The sequence below is a fragment of the Panthera leo genome, chromosome A2 (assembly GCF_018350215.1).
Source record: "Panthera leo isolate Ple1 chromosome A2, P.leo_Ple1_pat1.1, whole genome shotgun sequence".
NCBI lineage: Eukaryota > Metazoa > Chordata > Mammalia > Carnivora > Felidae > Panthera > Panthera leo.
This window is the reverse complement of record NC_056680.1, coordinates 74,776,110-74,800,552: the sequence shown is the minus strand read 5'-3', so window position 1 is coordinate 74,800,552 and position 24,443 is coordinate 74,776,110. Positions and strand designations below refer to the sequence as shown.

Below are 24,443 nucleotides of genomic sequence, written 5' to 3'. Positions count from 1 at the left end.
ACACCGAGTTAATGAGGCAGGTGCTGGGCTGTATGACTGCACCTGCTGGGATCCACTGTATGGAAATGCACCACTGACACTGAACAGAAGCCCTCCCACTATGCCACACCCCCGAAAACATATACCCACGCCTTTCTAGCTCCCAAGGACCTGGCCACTGTCTATACAGGACTTGTCTCCTGCATCTGTGTCCTCAGCAAGGTCTGCGCTAGGAGCCCAAGGACGCAATCTGTGATGTTTCTTTCAGTTAGGTCACTCGATTCTTATCACTGTTGGGGACTGAATGACTTTTGTAAGTGTCCTGAATTTTCTACTTCTCCATTGATGAGAAGCTTCCTGGGAAGGAAGCCATGTCCAGTGTGCAAAATGGTTTGCTGAATGAATAATGAATGAATGAATGAATGAATGAATAGGAGAATGATGAAAACCACAAGGCCTTTGTTGTTTTTCTTTGTTTGCTTGAGAAAGAGAGAGAGAGAGAGAGAGAGCATGAGCAGGGGAAGGACAGAGAGAGAAGGAGACACAGGACCCAAAGCACACTCCAGGCTCCTAGCTGTCAGCACAGAGCCTGATGCGGGGCTCGAACTCATGAACCTCGAGATCATGACCTGAGCTGAAGTCAGATGCTTAACCAACTGAGCCACCCAGGGGCCCCCATAAGGCCTTTGGAGTGATAAAAACCTGGATTTGAATTCCTGCTCAGCCACTTAACTGACAGCACGATCCAGGAACGTTACCAGATCTTTCTCATAGGGTTGCTGAGGACTGAAGGAGGTTCCACACAGGACAGTGCGAGCACAGGGTCAGCACATCACAGTGTCAGTTCCCATTACAACCAAACGGCTTCCCTGAGCCATCTCAGCTAATACAGGAGCTCAGGGACTCTTTAAAAGTCACATCTTGGGGCGCCTGGGTATCTCAGTCGGTTGAGTGTCCGACTTCGGCTCAGGTCATGATCTCGCAGTTCGTGAGTTCGAGCCCCGCGTCAGGCTCTGTGCTGAGAGCTTAGGGCCTGGAGCCTGCTTCGGATTCTGGGTCTCCCTCTCTCTCTGCCCCTCCCCCACCCGTGGTCTGTCTCTCTGTCTGTCAAAAATAAATAAACATTAAAAAAGAAAAAAATTCAAAAAATAAATAAATAAATAAATAAATAAATAAAAGTCACATCTGACATCGTCCTCCAAACAACAGTAAAGTGTTGCTCTAATTCTAAAAACAACTAACAATTGTGCATAGGAAAAGAGTCAAGGATAATAAACCAAAATATGTATTTCCTCCAAGATTGTTCTTCATTCACAGCAGACTATAGTAGCGTCATGACATCTAAAGCAATAACTATAGCAATTGTTAGATTTCACCAAACTTGGGATGTCTAGGTGGCTCAGTCGCTTAAGCGTCTGACTTTGGCTCAGGTCATGATCTCAGGGTTCACAAGATGGAGCCCTTCGTCGCGCTCTCTACTGCCAGCACAGAGCCCTCTTCAGATTCTCTGTTCCCCTCTCCCTCTGCCCTTACCCAGTTCATTATCTACCGCCCCCCAACTCTCTCTCAAAAAAATAAACACTTAAAAAAATTTCACCAAGCTTTGTTAACATTCTACAAACCACTGATCTAGAAAATGTACAAAATTTTGCATAAAGTTGTGGGGTTATTATCTCATTTGTTATTGTACAGTAACAAGACTTTTCTTCCATTTCTCATGATAACCATATGGCTCTCACACTCTCACAAATACAGTGAAAAATCTATAACTCAGGGAGTGAAAAAGAGTTCAAGGATAGTTGTGTTTGAAGCAAAACTTAGAGGAAAATTTTGAGTTTATTGTTTCCATGTAGAAGATAACATTGAATTATTATAACATGGGTGCTTTAGTGAGGTTCTGGGATCTGATCGTTCTTTATACTGGGAACATAATAAAATAACACTGAGAAGGATCTTACTGAGAAGATCTTTCCTTGCTTCTAAAGCCAACCTTGCCTCCCCCATCCTTGCCTCCTCAGTCCTGATTCATGCCCCGCTCTTGGAGAAAAATCTGGCAATGCCATCTCATGGATTTACACGTGTCTTTCACTTCATTTTGTAGGTTGACTATCGTCCTTTCTTGTGTTTTCACTGTTTTTATGAAACTTTCACTGCTAACTTGCTCACGTACCTCTGATTCCACTCCCTTGCTTTTCAAATGGAGACACCAAGATGAGAATCCCTCAGGATCAACTCTCCTTAATGCAATACCAGAGATTGCACATATGTTGCAAGCTGTCTGGAGCTTCCCTTGAGAAGATCATTGTACATTGCTACCCCCTAAAATAAGGAGAGCCCCTGAAATAAATCCTATGTGGCTCAGCCACTATTACATGGAAGACTACGTATTTCCAACTTGGACACAGACAAAGGAGTCTTCTACCTGATAATCAGTAAGTCTTCAGGCCTGATGAAGCCTCCTGCTATTATCCTGCTGGGATCCCACGATGTCACAAAGGCAGAAGGAACCTGTACGAAAACCTTCTCCATTACTAACCCTCAACTGCTTTCTCACTTGAGCAACCTGCTCTTAATCACAGGGTCATAAGCTGTTGGAACAGGAAGGGTCCTTGGACATACAGAGCCCAATGCCCGCACAACAATTGGAGATACGGAAGCCCAGAGATGGCAAAAGCTTACCCAAAGCCCGTTAACCACAGAGGTGGGGCTACGTGTGCATATGTAAATATCGTAGAACAGCCTCCAAGATGCTTCTTCTTTCAACATGTCAGAGAACTGGGTTTGTTTTCGCAATAAATTGTACTTTTTAAGTTTATTTCTTTATTTTGAGAAAGAGAGAGAAAGCACAAGTGGGCAAGGGGCAGAGGGAGAGAGAGAGAGAAAGAGAGATAGAGAGAGAATCCCAAGCAGGCTCTGCACTGTCAGTGTGCAGCCCGATGTGGGGCTTGAATTCACAAACCTCGAGATCATAACCTGAGCTGAAGTCAGGCGTTTAACCGACTGAGCCACCCAGGTGCCTTTGTTTTAATAAGGAGCTATTTTTTCCATGAGAGATAGAATTCTACAAGTTTCTTCTTTTACTCCAGGAAAATAGTGTCATCTCAGAAATTATTTTCTCATTTTGCATTGCCTGGTAAAGACTCATGTTGTAAATAGTAAAAGTGGCTGCTAAAACATGGAGACCATCGTTCACATTTCTCAAGTATATGTCTGTTGGCATGTTTGCATTTTCAGTTACTGAAGTGTATCCTCTTTCAGAAATACAATCCCAAATTGCAACGGAGCAGACCTGTGGTTGTGAGAACAGAAGGGCTTTTCCTTTGATGCGGTCTCTGAGCGGTTTCACACACTTGAACACCTGGAAATCAAAACCTCTTAATTCTCTGAACACTTTTCCTGGTAATTTAGAAAAGTCATTGGTTGACCACTTGGCCCTGATCTCTTCTTCTTTTTTTTCTTTTCTTCTTTCTCTCTTCTTTCTTCCTCCCTGTCTCCTTTCTTTCTTTCTTTCTTTTTCTTTCTTTCTTTTCCTTCCTTCCTTTTTTCTGTCTGTCTTTCTGTCTTTCCTTCCTTCCTTCTTTCCTTTTTTTTTTCTCTTATCATTTCCATTTTCCATCAGCATTTTTCTGTGATTACTACTTCCATGGAAAACAGATATTTTTCTAAATTAATCTAAGGAAAACATAAAATATCATATGCCATGAAGACTATAATTCAAGGGCTTCCAAGAGAACTCAGAAGATCAAATTGCCAGGACAAAGTTTTTAAGCTGGTCGTGCCGTGAAGCTTAGCTGAAAATTTTGTAGAACGTCTAACCAGGCTGGATCAAGATATTTGTAGAATGAAGTAAGCTCATAGTAACTCCCACTGGTAAGTAACTTTGTTCTATTTTGATCTTGTGAATGAAAAACTTACTGATGCTTTTCAGAAGAAAACAATATGGGATCACCCCAGCATATGGACAGCAGTATTCCAGCTCCAGATCACTTTGTATGGAAACAAAACCACTTTGAAAATGGTTTATTTACTTAACCAGTTGGAGGCAGATTGAAATTCTACTTTTAGGAAACACACACAGAAAATAATAGACTCATATTTGAAATTCAAACATCTGTAGGACCGCGTCTGTAAACCATTGTTGTAAGTTATTGGTTCGTGCTGTTTCTCTTGTAGATGGTCTTTTAAGTGAGAAAACCTTTAAGTATCTCTAGTATTAAGAGTGCCCCTTTCTCTAATAACCTGGAAAACCTATATGATTGCTTTTGATCTCATCTTTAACCAAGTGCAAAAAATTTCACTTCTACAGTAAATGACTGTAGAACATCAATAATGCCACTTCATCTTAATACTCTAGCTTCTGAGGGAGTAGGCTGCGACTAGTCAAAATTTGTCCCATTGTGACTCTTCTGATATTGCCTAGAGATGATCCAGTTTAAAGGCATTTGTGAGCTCAGTAAACCACTTCAGCTCCAGAGTCCGTCAGAAGTCTGTCTGCATGGTTTATATCCTTGTTTGTTTACATTGCCTCAGCAAACATTCACTGAAGACAGTGTCTATGCTGGATGCTTGAGGTCAAAGGGGCTCCCGACATGGTCCCAACACTCAAAAAGCTTGTAGCCTAGTGGGTAAGCATTCTAGATTGTGGCTTGACTGGGCCCCAAGTTTTTTGGCCTGTGGCTGACAGAGATACAGACTGTCTTGGGTTCATCGGCTCTTTTCCTTTCTTATTTTATGTAATACTTATTGCTTATAAAATCCACATGTGCCGTTTAGTGGAAAATTGGGATAGACGAGCCAAAAAATATCCCATTAAAGAGAATAATCATGTTAGCTAATATTTATTGAGAGCCAGATAACCACACTGACTGGTTTCAGTGCCTTATCTCAGTCCTCAGCAGTCCTATACAGGAGGTCCTCATTCCAGTTTCACAGATGAAGGACTTGAAGCTCAAAGAAGTTGTTATTTGCCTAAAGTCACATGGCAAGTTACTGTGGCAAAGTTTGGGACCCAATAGACACTTGTCCGTGCCGAAGAGCATGGTTTAGACCGTTATGTGCTATTAGAAACAGCAAGCTGTATTTTTATTTCTGAATATTTACTCTTCTGAGCCTGACCTCGTAAATTGACTCTTTAGTTGAGCGCTTAACTAGTAATAGCTCATAATTTGTATTACTCTTCACACAGAAGACAATGTTTCTGCTTCTATCATGGCTCTAAAATTGCCTCTCTTCCCCTCCCCACCCCCCACCCCCCACCAAAGATCCAGTAAGTCATGTTGAATACACGTTCGTTAGATTTTCAAAATGTGATTCTTAGGGTATTGCTATAAAATGACAAGTCCTTTCCACACCATTGCATTCAGTCTTCTTTCTGCATCGGCATCAAGTGCGCCGGAAATACTGACTCGGGCAGGACAGCTGGAGCAGGTGGCCTACACGCAGGACTCGGCCGCATGACCCACAGCTGTCTTTCCTCTCAGGCTAGGACAGCGGCAGAAAGACCAGACCAGACAGGATCCTCTGATGAGCAGCTCAGGACTTTACATCAGTGCCCTGGAAACTCTTAGGGTAATTTCAAGTTCAAAGGAACAGTCTTTCAGCAACAAATTAGTTAAGTGACCACCATTAAGATTTCAGACTCTGTAACAGTTCATCTGGCTACTATCGTGGGAATGGGATTCTGGAAAGAACTGCTTTACAGTCAAACCAGGTCCCTACCCCTCAATACATAGAAACAAACAAACAAACGAGAAAACCAACGTGTTAAAAAATTGAACATTCATTTATTATATATTCAAATATATTATTTCTATTTTTGTTCCTCTTTGAAAATTATAGAGGTAGTACCTATAAATTACACTCTAGGAAAAGAGCTGATCTGATACATGAAAACCTTAAGAAAAGAGATTTAGAAGACGCAGCAAAATGTTGGGAAAAGGGAAAATCATATTCTCTGTCGTGGATGAATAAGATGGAAAGACAGAGGGGTCAGTCCATCCATTCTTGACTGGGTTCATATCTAATGTGATTTTGCTTGTGATTCATCTTTGTTAATATTAGCAGGACCAATTTTTATGTGTTTAAATAGTAAAAAATATAGGCGAGATTTTTAAAGAGGCACAAAGGGAGATTTCTGTAAAAGGTTTTCAGACAGTGGGCTATTATGGATGGGGGATCTACAAAAAAAAAAATCCTCCTCCCAAACCTGAGATCTGGATTACAGGTAAATATTCTTTCATTCTTCCATATAACGTAGGGAGGGGAGGTGGGCGATGCAGGGGCAGCAGGCTAGGTTCTGGTGCCGGCTCAGCATTCTCGGATTCGCCCCCAGTTTGGTCACAAATGGCAGCGGGATCCTTGGAGAGGTAGGTGACTGTGTCCCAGTCGCTTGGGTGGGCGACAATGACAAGGAGCTAACTTGCTAGAGCAACTGGGGGTCCCTGAGGGGTGGGGATGTTAGGTCCCTGTGGGATTTCTGTGCTGAAAGATGTGTAAAGATATTTGTATTGCTTATTTGATTCCAAAATAACCAGTAGGAAAGAATGAGCAAAAACTTGATAAACTTGTCATTTTGTCGGAAGGTGATTCTTATCCGGTACCAACACATTTACCTGTGCAGACATAATCGGGAATGTCATACGCTGGGTTTGTTTCTTTCTAAATTCAGGCTAGTAAATATATTCATTCTTCATTAGCCTTAGAGAGGAATTTTTTTCCTGGATGAGGGAGAACATCTCACAGGGATTTTTTGAGCCTGCAGCATCTAGTCAAAAAGTTTTCAAAGAATTTTCACAATGCTGGTAAAAGCATTGGAAAAATGAAGAAAAAATGATATATTATGGTTTCCTTAGTGGTTTTGATCACAGGCACGAATAAATTCATAAACTGAAAAGGAATTTTCCGGTCCTCTTTTTTCCAACTATCTACTCCGTGTAAATTGCATCAATCCAATTAAAAAATAGTGACACAGTTACAATTCATGAGGTCCTAAAAATATGTTTTTAGGAGAGAGAGGTGCAGACAAAAATGTGAACTTTGAATCTGAATCTGTCATGTTGTGTATAATTATCCTTCAACCAATAAATTTTGTTTCACTGGTCATTGCTTTCTTAAAATTATAAAAAGAATACATGTCTAAAATGAAAAAAATTGGAAAAGAGAAAAAATAAAGAAAAAATTGAAATCTCATAGCAACACTTATTACTATTAACATTTGCTATATTTCCATTCATTCGTTCTGTCAACGTAACAACTATTTCAAGTGGATGTGGTTAGAACTAAATGAAATTAAATATGGAATTAGCTCCGTATAGGTTGGGACATGGTCAGTAATAAGAAAAAAGCCAATTCTTCAGAATTCCAATTACCACCCACTGCAGTTCTGCATAGAATCAGGAGTACTAAAGCAAAACAAAATCGAGACCATCACATTACTTGATAAGGTTAGTATAAGGTAAAGCAAAACAAAATCGAGACCATCACATTACTTGATAAGGTTAGTATAAGGTAAAGCAAAACAAAATCGAGACCATCACATTACTTGATAAGGTTAGTATAAGACCATTTCTGAAAATAATAATTTTTTAATAGAAGTTTTGGGAATAGTGCCACATTGTTTCTAAATTCAAGGCACTGTAAATAATTTGGTAGTGCAGCTTTAAACATTGTTCTACTCAAAATCTTGGATTGGTTCAAATGTAAGAGCAAGATGATCTACAAAATCAGAAATCAAGGAGAAGAACTTCAGTATCAGAAGCGGGTATGGGATCTGATTTGAAGCTAAAAGTTCAATTTGATAGATTGTGAAGTATGCATGAAAATGGATTCTCATTCAAACAAATGACAGTGTATTGTTTTTAAAAAATTCCAAGTTTTAAACCAGGCTATGCCACTTAGTAGTTACGACTTTGGGCAAGTTACATGACTGCTTGAACCTCTTTTCCCATGGAAAGTAAGAAAATAAGTACCCCATAACCCATTGTGGATGAAAAGCCCTGGTAAGCACTAATCCTATTGCAACTTTCCTTTCCTTATACTCTGTTCAGGGCTGCTTCCAAACCACGCAATGTTTGCCTTTCTCTAATAATAGTTTTTGTTGCTATTCCATTTTCCTCCACAGAGGAACCTCCTGTTGAGAACACTTCCCCAAAGCCTACAATTTTTCTTCCTTCAATTGCTGAAAGAAAACTCCATAAGACTGGAACATATCTTTGTCTTCTTGAGGATTTTTTCCCTGGTGTTATCGAGGTACATTGGAAAGAAAAGAATGGCAAAACAATTCTGAAATCCCAGCAGGGAAACACCATGAAAACTAAGGACACATATATGAAATACACCTGGCTGACCGTGAGTGAAGAGTCAATGGATAAAGAACACAAATGTGTTGTCAAACATGATAGTAATAAAGGAGGGGTTGATCAAGAGATTCTTTTTCCTTCAATAGACAAAGGTACGTACATATAAACATGAATATAACCTCCCAGACCCCCTTTTTTTAATGAGAATAGCCTACATTTTCTGTCAAGTCTTAATGGGAAATAAGCAAAAAGAAATGTTTCTTTAATATTGTTGCCTTTAACAGAGGCACAAATATTTCGCTATTACCCCGTAGAATTAAAATAGTATGGGCTTTGGAACATACAAAGAAAAAGAAAAATTCACTTAGCCTTTCTCGCCTCACTTTCATCATCTGAAATATGAAGGTCATAATGATGTTTCTGAGGATCACTCTATGGATTAAATGAAACAGTACACATGAAACCACCTAGCAACATTGCCCACCATAAATACTCAAAAGGAGAGTCCACTTTGGATAATCTTACTTGATAAGTAAATTAGAACAATTATACATCTTTCAGGAACGTTCCACTCAGTAGTCAAAGTCCCTCTCAGTTCAATCTGATCTACTCAAAGTATAACCCAGAAACGTGAGTTATAGGTGACAAAATGCTGTTCATTTGACAAAGCCAGATAGCAGCTCAACAAATAATGGTAATTTGGCTGCTGAGGTTTTAGTATGCTCTTGGGATTATTAGATTTGAATTTTATATCCCACCATTAGGTGAAACTTGGAAAGTAAGATTGGGTGAAGCTAATGTGTACAAACATTCTCCCATTGTCCACAATGGATGTATTTCTACCACTAGGAAATGCTGCCCAGCAAACGCTTCCTGCTGTCCGAGCGTGTGCCAGGCCTGGGAGGGAGGCGGGATGGACCACTGTCCCCAGGAGGACCACTACGTTAAAGTGAATATCCAGGGTCACTTGTGATTCAGTCATGGTATCTCAAAGGAGTCCCATTTTCCAGAAGCTGGACATATTTATACAGTGTGGGCAGAGCTGAATGTGCTCTGGCCCAGCTGTGATCCAGTAACTCTGTAGACTCAGAAGTCAAGTCCTGAGCATGGACATGACAGACCAGAGCCCCAAAAAGGAACCAGTTTGTGCTTTCCCTGTGGTTAGGCAGGCAATTTTTCAGCAGTGGGGAACAAGCACATAACAGGACATGTAAAGAGCTTTCTGTATACAAGTCTCAATTTCTGAAGTCAGTCTTCATCTTCTTGGGTCTGTTGAAAAGAAAACTACAGACCCCAAATGGTAACACTTAGCTTAAGGCCCCAAATCACTAAAACAAGACTTCATACCTAACCCAAGTGCAATCTCAACCCCCAGAGCAGTAACATTTAATCAGTGAACATGGGAATTTCCTGGTCAGCACTATGAAGGTTCCCAGTTGACCCCTTTCCCCCTTAGGAGAGTTACATTGCCTAGAAAAATGGATTCCTTGCTAATATTTTCCTTTTCTGCACTCCCTGCGCTATTGTTAAAATCTTTTATTCCCTGTGGTCCTTTGGAGCTCCCCTCTACTTGCTAGATCAGATGCTGCCTGATTCATAAATTGATTAATACAGCCATTAGATCTTTATCATTTACTTGGTTGAATTTTTGTTATTTAACAGATTTGGTGTCGGTGACAGGATCTGAAATGGACTTCCAGGGGCGATCGGAGACAAGTACACAACCAGGGGAGGTAACTGTGAGCCCCTTGAGTTCACTGTCCTCCTCACCATTTTCAAGGGCTGTAGGTGAGTTCCTGTTGGTTCTGAGATTCAATCTCTTTGCATTCAGACTCCTGATCTAATTGGCTTTCCTTTACAATGTGGGTCAGCTTGGGCTGGCAGAAGGTTACTGTCAGAGCCCAGTTGAGCTGGCTTCTTTGTCTGGACCCCACTTGAACTGGCATGTTTGCCCAGAGCCCAAGTGAACTGGCAGGGGGGGTCTGTCCAGAGCCAAGGCCCCAAACTTTCTGACCACAGTTTCTTGGATGGAAACTTCAGCAAGTTTCCAGAATTATTGATGGTGCACAAAGAGTCTTCTTGTGGCCAGAAGCCAGTGACATCTCTTGGTTACTGTGCATACGCTAAGGTGCACATAATTATTTTTCTTGCTTCTTATAGATAAAGGCTACTGCTAACAGGGATCAGAGACTGAAAAACCCACAAAATTGATGGGCGCAATAAGGACTGTTAGACAAAAAAAGACTGTGAGGCAATTAAAGACTATTAGAATGCTCACCACCTCAAGAACATGCCCTTGATAGTATAACTTGGTCAGGGGATAGATTAGACTGGCACCAGTTCACCCATCCACCTCAAGAAAATTTCTGTGCAAAGAGATACCCTTTAAAACACACGCAATCCCCAATTCCAGGACACATCACTTTTGGATATTAGTTCTGCTCTGAGAAGCCCCAAGTCTTAGCTATTGGGATCCTTACATTCTAAAGGGTCAAGTGCAAAGAGTGAAAAGTGAAAAGAAAACTACAGACCCCAAATGGTAACACTTAGCTTAAGGCCCCAAATCACTAAAACAAGACTTCATACCTAACCCAAGTGCAATCTCAACCCCCAGAGCAGTAACATTTAATCAGTGAACATGGGAATTTCCTGGTCAGCCGTTTATTTTATGTCTGTATACCCGTTTATTTTATGTCTAAAAACTGTAGTCCCAGAAGTTACAGATGTCTAGCAAAAATGGCAAATCTTACTAAGCTTGCCTTGTGTCCTGAGGAACTAGCTTGACAACCATAAGTTGGAGACCCCAAAAACAAAGCCGGACAGAAATGTAGCTACACCTCACTTGTGCAGACATACGGCCAGACTGAAGTGTGGGTTAACTCCATTCAAGGCTAGGGTCCTATGGATCTGCTGCCAGCCCTCAGGGCAATTACAGTCTAGAAATACAATAGCGGGGAATTTTCCAACTAGGGATAAGATCATGTAAGAACTACATTTAAAAGCAAAATTTCTCAAATTAAATAAAATAGGACACTTCTGTTAATGAGCAAGCAGAAGCCTCTGTAAGATTTGAAATTCCAAGGTCGTTTCAATGAAACATTCTTTGGAAAAGGCTAATGAGAAATTAAAGACGGAAGAGGTACTAAAACAAAAAGCTGTCAGACTGACCTAATTCCTCCTCTGCTCTTTGCTCCTTTGAGCAGTCATTCAAGTGTGAATTGGCTTTCCTCTCTGAAAAGACTACGCAGTCATATTAATGGCCTTACGGACACCCCCGTATCTACCTTCAGAGGAGGGTCCCCAAATGAGGCCCTCCCAGAGTTGAGAAACTGGGTGATTTTCTGACACACTGTTACATTAATTCCCTTAAAGAGCCAAGTGGAAATTCTGATAAATACCAAGGTCTGCTGAAGGGTCCTGGGAAAACTGGCAGAACCAGGAAAGGGTGGGAAGTCTTAGCAGAATCAGTTCTCCTTCTGAATCTCTGCCCACATGCCTGGTCCGGAGAGGATAACAAAATTTCCTGTTGTCCCACCCTTTCCAAATCCACACCCATTGCTTATGGATCCTTTCTCTCCCAGAGACAGCCGTTGCCTCCTTGCTGGTATCATCCTGCGTCACTGCTCTTAGCTCTCTGCCTGCCTGGGACGTGCGGCTGTGGGTTCCCTTCTTCTGGCTGTCACTGTGGGTGATCCTGGATCTGGGGAGGGTAATATCCTTAGATAATATTCATCTTACACCCAAGGGGGGTTATTCCGTCTGCCAGAAATATTTAAAACTGTGCACCCAGAGGGAAGGAAGCAAATTGAGGCTCATGTGCTTGGATAGGTTGAATCAAACTATGTTGTCATTTCACGAAAATCCAAGTTTTGAGACACTGAGAGCAGCTGTCCTGACAAATGTGAACAGAACCAGAAACGCAGCTGAATTCAGAGCTCCCCTGTCCCTTCACCCACCCTCAAACTTCTCCTAGTTCCAGAAAAAGGCTTATAGATGATTGGCTTTAGGAAAGCAAAGTCCTTCTTGGAGGAACCTGCATTCTTCCTGTGTCCTCAAAGTGATCTATCTTGTCACATCTTTGAAATGTAAACACAGCCCACAAATGCTTGGGACTGAGGGAAACTAAGAGAAAGAGGCCTTTAAAAAAAAATACAAACTGCTAAAGGGTTCTTGTGCCTAAACCCTGGCTCAGTGTCCTTCGTAATTCCTGGGAGGCACCTGGGTGGTTCAGTCAGTTAAGTGTCAGACTCTTGATTTTGGCTCAGGTCATGTCATGGTTCTTGGGATTGAACTCTGCATCCGGCTCCGTGCTGACTGCACGGACCCTGTTTGGGAATCTCAGTCTCCCCCTCTCTCTCTCTCTGCTCTCTCTCCAAATAAATAAATAAACATTACAAAAAATTCCAGGGACAAATACAAATCTTAACATTTTCTCCATAAACGCCAGTGACTCTAAGGTCTTTGCAGTGATCTGTGTGTCCATAAATATATGTCATCAATGTGAGATCTTTTCCTCTCTGGATAGTGTCTCAGAAAGATAAAAACTAACCCAAATGTGTTTGAACTTCATATGATCTGGGCAAATATCCAGTTGTTGGTTTAAGTAAAATAGACATGTCTTCAGAATTAGCAGCACTAAAATTAAATTATTTCATGTGCCTTGGTTTACATAAGTAGAGTTGATCTCTTACAAAATATTAAAGAAAATAGCTTGAGAGAATGACAGACTTTGTTGTCTCATAAAGTTTTTACGGGTAATTTCAGCAAAAGTGCTAAGAACCAGTAAATTGAATAGATATTTTAAAAATATGTATTTCATTTTAAAAATGAAAAATGTTAAATATATTTTTAAATAGTTTCCCAAATCTTTTTGGTAAACTAAATCCTTAAAATTTTACAGTGTTAGCTCTAGTGTAAAAATAAATTACATTCATTAAATATCTAGATCTTATCTAGATCATTTCCAAGTAAGAGAAAATGCTAAATTATTAGTTAATGAACATAGGTTTACCAACTTTTGGTTTTCTTATTGCAGAGAAACTGAAAATATACATGGACCTATTAGTAAATGTATTTTGTGCTTTACCGGAAGACTGTTTTATGAAGAAATACACATTTCTAGAACTTTTGAAATGTGTACATTAATTTGCCAATCTAAGAATGCTGGGTAACAGTTCACAATTGCTTACATATTAGCTTTCATTAAAAATGAAAGTTTCTAAGAGTTCAGAATTTTAATAAATGTAATTAAGACCACTGAAAATAATAACGGAAACAACTCTGAATGTAAGGAAAGTAAAATGTGTGTTTTTAGTAAGAAAATGTATGAGGAAGGGAAATGTATTTTTTGAGGTATAAAAAAGGACTTTGTCCTAAGGCAAGGCTGGTCATCTACAGAGGGTAAACTCAGGACAAATTCTGAATTTAAAAGAGAAACTTGTAAAGATTTGTAAAAATGGGATGATTGGGAGCGCCTGGGTGGCTCAGTTGGTTAAGCATCTGACTCTTGATTTTGGCCCAGGTCACGATCTCACGGTCTTGGGATTGAGCCCCATGTCAGGCATGGCAACTGGCTCTGTGCTGGGTGTGCTGCCTTCTTGAGATTCTCTCTCTCTCTCGCTCTTTGCCTATCTCCTGCTCATTCTCTCTCTCTCAAAAAGAAAGAAAAAAAGAAAGAAAGGAAGGAAGGAAGGAAAGAAAGAAGGAAGAAAAAAAAGGAAAGGAAAGAAAAGAAAAGGAAAGGAAAGAAAAAAGAAAAGAAAAGAAAAGAAGAAAGAAAAGGGGGATGTTTGGAAATGAATGTTATGTGTGGTCAGGACTAAAATTGGAATGAAGAATTTTCAAATCAAAAATAAGCAGGTGCAGCATTAGATTTTCTTTTCTTTATGTCAAAAGGACAAAGGGTTTTGTGGGTCTGTTTCTTTTCTTTGGAGTTTTGGTCTTCTTAGTCTCCTTAACTGGGAACATTCCAAAGGATTTGCTAAACTAATTGGATATATTTGATAAGCTAAATTACCAGGAAGCATTGTCAAATAAAAATTCATACTAGATGTTCTTTATGTTGTGTTTGTAAGATTGTGGCACATGTAGTTAAAGTCCATTCTGGTTCCACAAAAAAATGGCCCCTCATTGCCAGACGTTTGGTATCCTGATGTTCTTATAACATGGTGCCAGTCTGCTTCTGAATCAGGGCATTGAAGATTATTCAAATTATAAATAGACATCAGCTGAAAGACTTCTATAATAGAACAAAACTGTTTACCGTCAATGTCTAACCTGTCAGGCCCGTAACCCTGGAAAAATTGTTTTTGTCTCCAGAAGCTTCAGACCTCCTCCCTGGGGACACTTTGAACACTTGCAGCTTCACTTTACACAGCTACCACTTAGTGTGGCTTGTTAACATGTGCTTGTTACTGTTTGTACATTTTCTGGAAGGGTTAAAGCCTTTCCCTGCTGAGGCTGATGCCCTCACTGGGGCAAAGACAGTGTTGAAAATGGGTATCCCCCTTGGGGCACATCTTCTGTGCGCTCCAGGGACCAAGGCTCCTACTTTACCAGGCAACTCATAGGCGCCTTCAGGAAAACCTTGTCCACTTCTTGGAAAGCTCTCGGTGTACAATCTTCTGCTGATCCTTGTGTCTCATGCTAGTCAGACCAGCTACTGTCTCCAATGTCTTATGCTCAAGCCGGTCATCAACAGGTTACAGAAGCTTTCCTGAATCGTAATTAAAAGGATCCTGTCGGTCACAGTTTACAGCCTGATGATTAGGTATTTTAGACACATCATCAGAGTAAGAGAGCCACTGAACTCCAGTAGAAGAGGGACCTTACCGATTGCTCCTGCTGTAACACTCAGGTGCACATCACACAGCTACAGAAGTCTCCACCTGTCACTGGGTCCTGCACAGACACTGGACATCTCTGAGTCAAATTGAAAGAAAGTGATGTAGCTGACATGCAGGTAGGGTGTTTTTGCCCAAGACAATGGATCAAGATCTCACACTTCAATGTGTGAAACCTTTTCACCTTCTTTTCTTTCCAAAGAACGGCCTGGAAAGATAACTCTCTCATCTGTATCTCCCAGGTCACAGCCAAGGGGGGTGAACTCTGGAATTGAGAGCAGCCTTTTATTTCTGGCTGGGAGAAAATCTAACACTGGTCTTAACTTTTCTCAAGCTAAATAAGACATCTCATTGGTTGACGTCCCTCAATTTACATCCTGAGTTAGAAGGGACCTCCCAGGAAGTTTTCATGACCAGGATTCACTCCTTTGGCTGGGCCTTACTTCCCTGGTCAGGGATCAATGTAAGGGAGATGTGTTCAAGACCTTCTGTTTCATTCTGAAAATTGGTGCAGAATCTCTTACTAAAGCAATGGCTGCCCAACAAAAATCCTTAGACTCTGGCCAAAGTAATTCTTGAAAATAAGATAGCCCTTGATGATCTCTTAGCTGAGCAAGGTTGGGTCTGTGCTGTAGTCAACACTGCCTGCTATTCCCGGATTGACACTTCTGGGGAAGTTAAAACTCAATGACATTCGATCACTGAGCAAGCCACTTGGCCTAAATGAATGGTTCCTTCCGCAGGGTCTTTATTACTTATGTGATTTTCATTGCTTTGAGCCTTGGGAAGCATGGCTTCAAATTGCACTCCAAACATGAGGAATTATCCTGTTTATTGTAATCACAATATGCTGTCTGGTGCCTTATGTTCTCTCAAAAGCTTTAAATGCAACTTCAGAGCTGGTAATCTGCAAACTAATGATCTCTCTAAGATGAGAATGTCAGAAAAAAAAAAGAAAGAAACAAAGAGAACAGAATGACCAACTCAAAAACTGTAAAGCTGAAGTGGTAACCTGTGAACATTCGCAGGCCAAAAGGTTAAGACCTGTGAATATCACAAGAGCAACCACAAAAACTGTGAGAACCTCAGAGAGGTTGCTGAGTGCTGTTAATGCCTTCAATTGTGTCTCTCTAAGTTAAACCGAGAGTCTGATCAAAAGGCAGAGCTGTTAAAAAGAAAACCACAGTCTCAAAATGGCTTCACTCAGCTTAAGACCCCAAACCAGTAAACCAAGACTTCATCCCTGCCCAGCTGCAGTTTCAACCCCCAAAACTGTAGCCTTAAACCAGGGAACATGGGCATTTCCTGGCTCGCACTAGGGAGTTTACTGATTGACTGCCTCTCTGGTCCCCTTGCCTAAAATAATGTTCTTTGCTAATAATTTCTTTTTCACTCCCTCTCTATCTGAAAAAACTTCCCCACTCCTGCAGCCCTTCTGAGATCCCCTTTACTTGCTGGATACGATGCTCCCTGATTCATGAATAGATCAGTTAACACAGCCAGTTAGGTCTTTAACACTTATTTGGTTGAATTTTTGTTATTTGACAGATTTTTAGTTCGTCCAATGATGAAACTAGGGCCAAACCTTTGCTTTCACCTGGGTGGTGATGAAGAGCGAATGAAATTATCTTGATGACAATCCCTGCTGTTGGAAACATGATATGGATGATTTTTTTCATATATTTATTGCATTTATGTATATTCTTTCCTAAAACTTAACTAAAGTAAGATCACATAGACAGCCATAACTTTTTATGGCTAAGAAACAGGCAGGAACCAAATGAGCAAAGCATAAATTTAACGTAACCACTGGGCTGAAGTGTCCTGTGAGGTTTCGATTTTCTAGTGATCAGAGAAATGTAAAATGTATTTTAAGTTCCACAGTGATGATTACGGTAAGGGAGAAGTAAGGACGAGGACATTTCTGTTAATGCAATTCTAGAAAATTTCTATTGCTGTTTCTTGGAAATTTTTTGCTTGTTGTTTTTGTTTTTGATTAAAGTTTATATATTTTTTACGTTTTTTTTAACTTTTATTATTGAGAGACAGACACAGAGCGTGAGCAGGGGAGGGGTAGAGAGATGGAGGGACACAGAATCCGAAGCAGGCTCCAGACTCCGAGCTGTCAGCACAGAGCCTGACATGGGGCAAGAACTCACAAACTGTGAGATCATGACCTGAGCTGAAGTCGGTCGTTTAACCAACTGAGCCACCCAGGTGCCCCAAAGCTTGTATATTTTTATATGTATACATACACATGAAAACACAAAAGAATGAAGTGATTCTGAACAGAGATTAAACTCATCTTGTCCACGTTTTCGACCAACCTGGATTGAGAAAGCACCTAGGACACGCACACACAAATTTATTATGAAAATTGTTACCTTACTGTCTTTATGTCGATCAATGCAGGGTAACAGATTTTATTTATCTTTTTTTACCTTTTCATTTGAATTTCTGTTAGTTAACATACAGTGTTACATTAGTTTCAGGTGCACAATATGATGAATAAAATCATTGTATGGAAAAGAAAGAGATTTTTTTTTTAATTTTTTTTTAACGTTTATTTATTTTTGAGACAGAGACAGAGCATGAACAGGGGAGGGTCAGAGAGAGGGAGACACAGAATCTGAAACAGGCTCCGGGCTCTGAGCTGTCAGCACAAAGCCCGACGCGGGGCTTGAACTCACGGACCGTGAGATCATGACCTGAGCCGAAGTCGGCCGCTTAACCGACTGAGCCACCCAGGCGCCCCAAGAAAGAGATTTTTAAAGCACTTTAAAGTCAGCTCTTGAGGATTTTTTTAACATTAAACATAATTATACTAACATTTTCCTTCTTGGAGATTTTTCCCAAAGCCTATACCTCAAATCCATTTTTTTTTAATTTCAAGGTTTTATTTAAATTCTAGTTAGCTAAAATATATGGTAAAATTGGCTTCAGGACTAGAATTTAGTGATTCATCACTTACATACAACACCCAGTGCTCATCACAAGTGCACTTTTCAATGCCCATCACCCATTTCCCCATCCCACTCCCACCTCCCTCCATCAACCCTCAGTTCCTTCTCTATAGTTGACAGTCCTTTATGGTTTGATGGTTTGCTTCTCTCTCTCTCTCTCTCTCTCTCTCTCTCTCTCTCTTTTCCCTTTCCATAAGTTCATCTGTTTTGTTTCTTAAAGTCCACATATGAGTGAAATCATCTGGTATTTGTCTTTCTCTGACTGACTTATTTCACTTAGTATAAATACATTCTAGTTCCACCCATGTCATTGCAAATGGCAAGATTTCATTCTTTTCGAAGGCTGAGTAATATTCCATTGTGTGTTTGTGTGTGTGTGTGTGTGTGTGTGTGTGCGTGTGTGTATACATTTTCTTTATCCATTTGTCAGTCAATAGACATTTGGGCTCTTTTCATACTTTGGCTATTGTCGATAGCACTGCTATAAACGTTGGGGTGCATGTGCCTCTTCGAATCAGTATTTTTGTGTCCTTTGTCAAACTCATTTTTTAAGAGTGCACCAAAATATGATTGTATGGAGTGCATAAAATTGCATACCAGAACCATGTATGTGTGGACAAGAACACATCAATTAGAAAAAAGATAAACTAGGGGCACCTGGGTGGCTCAGTCAGTTGAGCGACCAATTTTGGCTTAGGTCATGATCTCATGGTCTGTGAGTTAGAGCCCCGCATTGGGCTATATGCTGACAGCTCAGAGCCTGGAGTCTGCTTTGGGTTCTGTGTCTCCCTCTCTCTCTCTCTGCCCCTCCCCTGTTCACTCTCTGTCTCTCTGTTTCCCAAAAATAAATGAACATTTTTTTAAAAATTAAAAAAATAAGATGGACTAAAACAGCCTTTCAACTCTTTGTTCCTCTATCCAATAATCCCTTATCTTTTTAACAAATTTTGTCCTTGTACATACGTTGTACTATTTTTTTTTAACACCGTAGATAAATACAACCCTCACCTCAGGTTTTATACATCCAGACAGCTATTAATGTGATTTGGCCTATCATTCTATCCCTGCAAGGAAGTGCACTGAAATGCTGAACTTCTACAATTAAAAGGTCATTTGCTAAGAGTAATTAAGACACTGGAAGAGATGATGTCGGAGAGTCCACAATGGTGCAGTTATGTTCTGTTTCTCTTTTTTTATAAGTTTATTTATTTATTTTGAAAGAGACAGAGAGCAAGTGGCAGGGGGGTTGGAGAGAGAGAGAGGGAGAGAGAGAATCCCAAGCAGGCTCTGTGCCAAACTCAGGAACGGTGAGATCATGACCTGAGCTGAAACCAAGAGTCGGACACTTAGCCAACTGTGCCACACCAGTGCCCCGGAGTTATGTTCTATTTCTATGGATTGTTTTACAAGATACTTTCCACACACTCTAGCTCATCTAAACCCCCAGAGTGTCCTCTGACTGCTGGCTCTGCTGGTGACTGGTATGACCTTCAGAAAGTTCCTTACATTCTCTAAACCTTATCTCTTTGTGTGCAACACGGAGTCCTCCACGTTAAGTTCACATCAGTGTCACTGGGGGATCGGATGAGACAATGCATGTGAACCTTTCATATAGTGCCTGGCACAGTAATAATCACTCAATAGGTATTGACTTTCATTAGCATTGCTGTCATGTCCGTAAACACCTCCACTCCAGAAAACTGAGTGCCGGATCTGGGGATAGTGGGGCATGCATACTTTGAAAGGGGGATGCTTTCTTTCCTTAGACAGGAAATCCACCTAAACCAGACTTCTTCCAACATGTAAGATCCTACTGTGGTTTCTAGTGTCTACGAATTTACTTTGGTAGCAACACTTCGTGTCAACAGTGGGTGCTGATGACCATATAGCAGCCACTGTTTCTGGTTATTTTTCCATTCCATGAGTATTTACAGAATACCTACTTTGTGGCAGGCATTTTAGCTAGGAGATACAAGCACAAAAGGAAAACACGATAGTCTTAAAAAGGACCCTCTAGTTGTGAGAAAAAAAGAAACAAATCCATCATTCATGAACTTCAGCATGTTCATGTGCAGAAATACAACATATGAATTGATCTACTGAATTACATAGAATCAGTCCAGCTGTTTCTAGAATTTCAGGGCTCATACTTGTAATTCCTCTCTCCTCTCTGTTGACAAATTGCATCTATCTATCCATCCATCATCCATCCATCCACAATACACACACGTGTCAAATAATGGATATGAACAATGGAATAATACTTGCTCTCATTTCTTTTAGATCTCACTGCTATTCACTCTACAGAAGCTTCTCTGAAGGATGAAAATGGTAAGTTTTTCTATATGTTTGCCTTTATGTTATGCTATAGCATTTTTTCCTCCTGATCAACTTACATTTTGAACTTCCCTGGCTTCAGATAGAAACCTCACATTGGCAGGATCTTGCAAAAAGACTGAGTGATATTTTAAGTCAACCCATCATTTCCCAGGGGTTGTCTTCACACAGTACATCCTGGCTTGGGAATGAGAGGACTATAAATTAGGAGTGCAACAAGGGCTTCTGAAGTATTTCAACAATGGATTTCATTCATTTCTGTGGCCTTTGTTTCTAATAACTGAGGACATCAGCTTGCTTCTAGATTTCTTGTTTTGAGTCTTTGCTCTTGCTTGTAGTCAATAACATGAACTAACACAGAGAGGTTATTGTACAGAAGGCATGGTGTGTCCCGGAAGTACATTTTGTCTGATTCTTTTAATACTCGCTATGAAGGATTTTATTACCACTTTACACATTATGGCAATGAGCTAAATTAATTAAGTCCCTTGAACAATGCCACACAGAGAGATCTGGGGCTTCAACCAAGAGCATCTGAATCAAGAGCTCATATACTTACTCAGTTTTTATTCTTCCTTTAAATCCCAAAGCCAAGGCCTTGAGACAGGTGCACACATGGGGGCAGGGTGGGGGGATGAGTGCAAGACTTCAAGTGCCACAGACTGACTTTAACTCCAGTCTTTTAATTATTGATTGCACGAATGTGGGTACATTACTGACATTTTCTAACCCAAGCAGGGATAACACAAATAACACCTAACTGAGTTACTGAAGACATAAGGTCCCGTATGTGGAATGTCTAGTATTGGGTGTCTCATTTAGCTGACACATTGTAAGTACTGGTTTCTGGCCCTTTCTCCCAACATATGTACCAAGAAAGTGATGAGGAGCATTGACTCTAGCCCTGCTTGTCTGCCTTCCATGTCCAATATCAAGGGGCCTCTGGACCCTATGTAACATATTACCTGACTAAGGGTAAGGAGTTATGAGCGTATCACCACTTGAGGTCCCTTCCACACCAAGGGGGAATAATTCTGGAGTTCTTAACTCTAGAGATAAAGCATGTAAAGTAAATTTCCATAGGAACAGACTTGGCCTTGTTGTTCGTTGAGTAGTCAGTCTGTCCCACCATCGTTGTCATTAATTATTTCAACATATATTTCTTTCTAAACTTCAAAGGATAATAAAAGCTATTTTCCTACAATATTATAGCTACAATGAGACATTCAAGAAAGACAGGTAAATAAGCCATGACCTCCTAAAGTTTCAGAGATTTTGGATTAACCCCTTTCTTTCTTTTTATATAATGTCCTCTTTACAAAAAACTTTCACCCACCCCACTGTGAACACCACCAAATTTCCAAGGATTCCTAAGAATCTCACTGAATGCACAACATGTAATGGCTAATATTCTTCAAAATAAGCAATTCTTCTTTATATTTGTGCTAATCATTTGATGGGTACTTACTGCATGTGGAGATGCGGAATTACAGCATAGCTGAAAATATTGCTTAAATGTCATGTTGCGGGTACCTACTAATGGTCTAAGATCAGGCAAATTACTTCTCTGTCTTCAATTTATTCATAAAACGGGAATAAGAATAATAATCTCATAGGTTATTGAAAAGTTAAATAAGATTAACATTTTGCGTGGAAATCTCTCAAAGTCAGTGGTGTTTAGTTTGTGACCAATGTATATTGGCTGTTATTCTTACTCTGAGACAGAGACGGGGTCAAGAAGCTAAAAGCTATTTATCACCAATGCTTTTTCCCCCCCACTGGATCCATTCATTAAAAATGCAACCTAGGGGCGCCTGGGTGGCTTGGTCGGTTAAGCGTCCGACTTTGGCTCAGGTCATGATCTCACGGTCTGTGAGTTCGAGCCCCGTGTCGGGCTCTGTGCTGACAGCTCAGAGCCTGGAGCCTGTTTCAGATTCTGTGTCTCCCTCTCTCTCTGCCCCTCCCCTGTTCATGCTCTGTCTCTCTCTGTCTCAAAAATAAATAAACCTTAAAAAAAAAATTAAAAAAAAAATGCAACCTTACCATTCATACTTTGGAAAGTTCTAAGTGGATTTTGCAGAGATTGTTGATTGATTTGACCTGCAAGCTGGATTCTGAGTTGTCTTTGTGGTGGTGGTAGTGCTGACGATGGTGTAGATGTTTTTACAACTGGGTTGTATTGGTGTAGGAGAGTCAATTCAACCCAGATCATTGGAAATGTATAATGTGACCCCGCTCCCATTAATAAGTCCTAGCCTTTCAAAAGAGCAGGTGAAATTAATAAATGGTTTCTTTTTAGACGCCCTGTATCTGCATCTCGTGAACAACTCTGCCTACTATACCTACCTCCTGCTCCTCCTCAAGAGCATGGTCTATTCTGCCATTATCACTGTCAATCTGCTTGGGAAACCCACACTCTTTGGTAATGGGAAGAGTTCCTAACACATGGTGGCACAAAAGGTCCACCTTTTTCCATTGGCTGTTATCCCTAAAAGCCAGTAGGCACCTTCCAGTCATGTCCCCTGGGGCTCTTTAACGAGATGACTTCCTTGAAGCCTTTTAATTTACACACCCTGAGGCCTCTATCTTTGTTAATGAATTCTGTACTGTTTTTCATAAAAAGAACAAGTAAAATAATCAAGACTCTACTCTTGTCTCTGTATTCTTTCATTTGGTGTCCTCAAACTGGGAGTCCAAGGTAAGGGACAGCATGACAACTGGGCCTAGAAATTCAGCACTGGTTCTAATCATGGTCAATTCCACATTTCTAATTCTTGCCCTGAGAGAGTCTTTATGATGTCTTCTTTGGGGACACTGGCCAGTGAAGGTGTCCAGGTTATTTCTTCTTCAAAGATCAGCAGATTCAGACTCACTTGGTTTAAGACATTCTGGTGGTGACAGTATCACATGTCATGTGACTGGCAGGTGTGTCAGACCTGGACCCGTGTCACACGTGCACCATGTTTCCTGATGTCACAAGAACCGCATGAGAGCTGCACTAACACTGGAAAGGTAGGGTGGTGGAGGGGTTAAGTGTTTGGACTCTGAACCCTAAATGCCTGGGTTTAAATCTTGGGTCTACAGTTACTTGAACTCCCTGTGCCATAATTTGTGCCATTTGTAAAATGGACTTAGAGTGACACATCTCCTGGAGTCGTATGGATGAGATGAGATCATTATGCTGGGCACATAAAGTGGTCAACAGCATTTTCATCTACTGGTGCAGCTCTACTTTAGAAATAATACATACATGCACACACACACACACGAAGTATGACACTCATTTATATGTGTGTGTACATTTCTACAAACATGGGTATAAAACAAAATGTTCAGGATGTGGTAGGTGGGGAAAAGAATAAACGACTGTTTATTTTCCTATTTGTGCTAGTGAATGCATTTAAAGTAAAAAAAATTTATATCTGAGAATGAAAACAATGTCTCATTTAAAATTGGGGAGGATCTTTTCTTTATTTGCAATCAGCTTCCGTTTCTGTGAAACAGCTGCTTTTGAAAAACAAATAGAAGAGCCTCTGTGGAAACAACATAAGATCCACCAGATACAAGAAAGAGGAAATTTAATTTCCATCTACTCCTTGATTCTTGGGAGTTTGATCAGACTTCTTTAGGCCGAGTGCCTGGGCCTCTACGTAGAGATCTGGAACACAGATCTGTTTGCACAGAGGCAAACAGGGGAAACTAGCAAATGTGGGCTGATTTCAGGGCCGGGCACTCCTAGCCAGTGTCCCCCGTGGCTTCCAATCCTCAGCCCCTCCCTTCCCCAACCCGACCTGGGTAGCCCTGGACTGGCAGGTGCAGAGAGGGGGAGGGCGGTGGTGCAGGGGACAGTGTGGGGGGCAGGAAGGGGCTGGTGTTTTGTTTTCTCAGGGGTTTTTTTTTGGTCTATGTGCTTTGTCAAATGTGGTTGATTCATGGAAAAAGCTTGAAGTCAAACCGGCCCCTACTGGTTGGGGCTGTGTAAGCTGTGGCTGGGGTGCTGCATGATAAATTAAGGGCAGTTACAC

The 24,443-nt window shown here is 40.7% G+C and overlaps 1 long non-coding RNA gene and 1 gene segment (V, D, J or C); both read left to right on the top strand.

The window, feature by feature from the left end:
* Positions 1-2,460: 2,460 nt before the first annotated feature.
* LOC122206058 lies at positions 2,461-3,379 on the top strand. Its single transcript, XR_006196354.1, has 2 exons — positions 2,461-2,758; positions 3,238-3,379. It is a non-coding gene; the product is annotated as an uncharacterized LOC122206058 (long non-coding RNA).
* Positions 3,380-4,401: 1,022 nt separating this feature from the next.
* LOC122213151 lies at positions 4,402-23,066 on the top strand. The segment is given in 6 exon segments: positions 4,402-4,423; positions 6,068-6,202; positions 8,099-8,428; positions 9,939-10,064; positions 20,365-20,412; positions 22,718-23,066. Coding segments are annotated over 6 exon segments (804 nt in total).
* Positions 23,067-24,443: the final 1,377 nt, after the last annotated feature.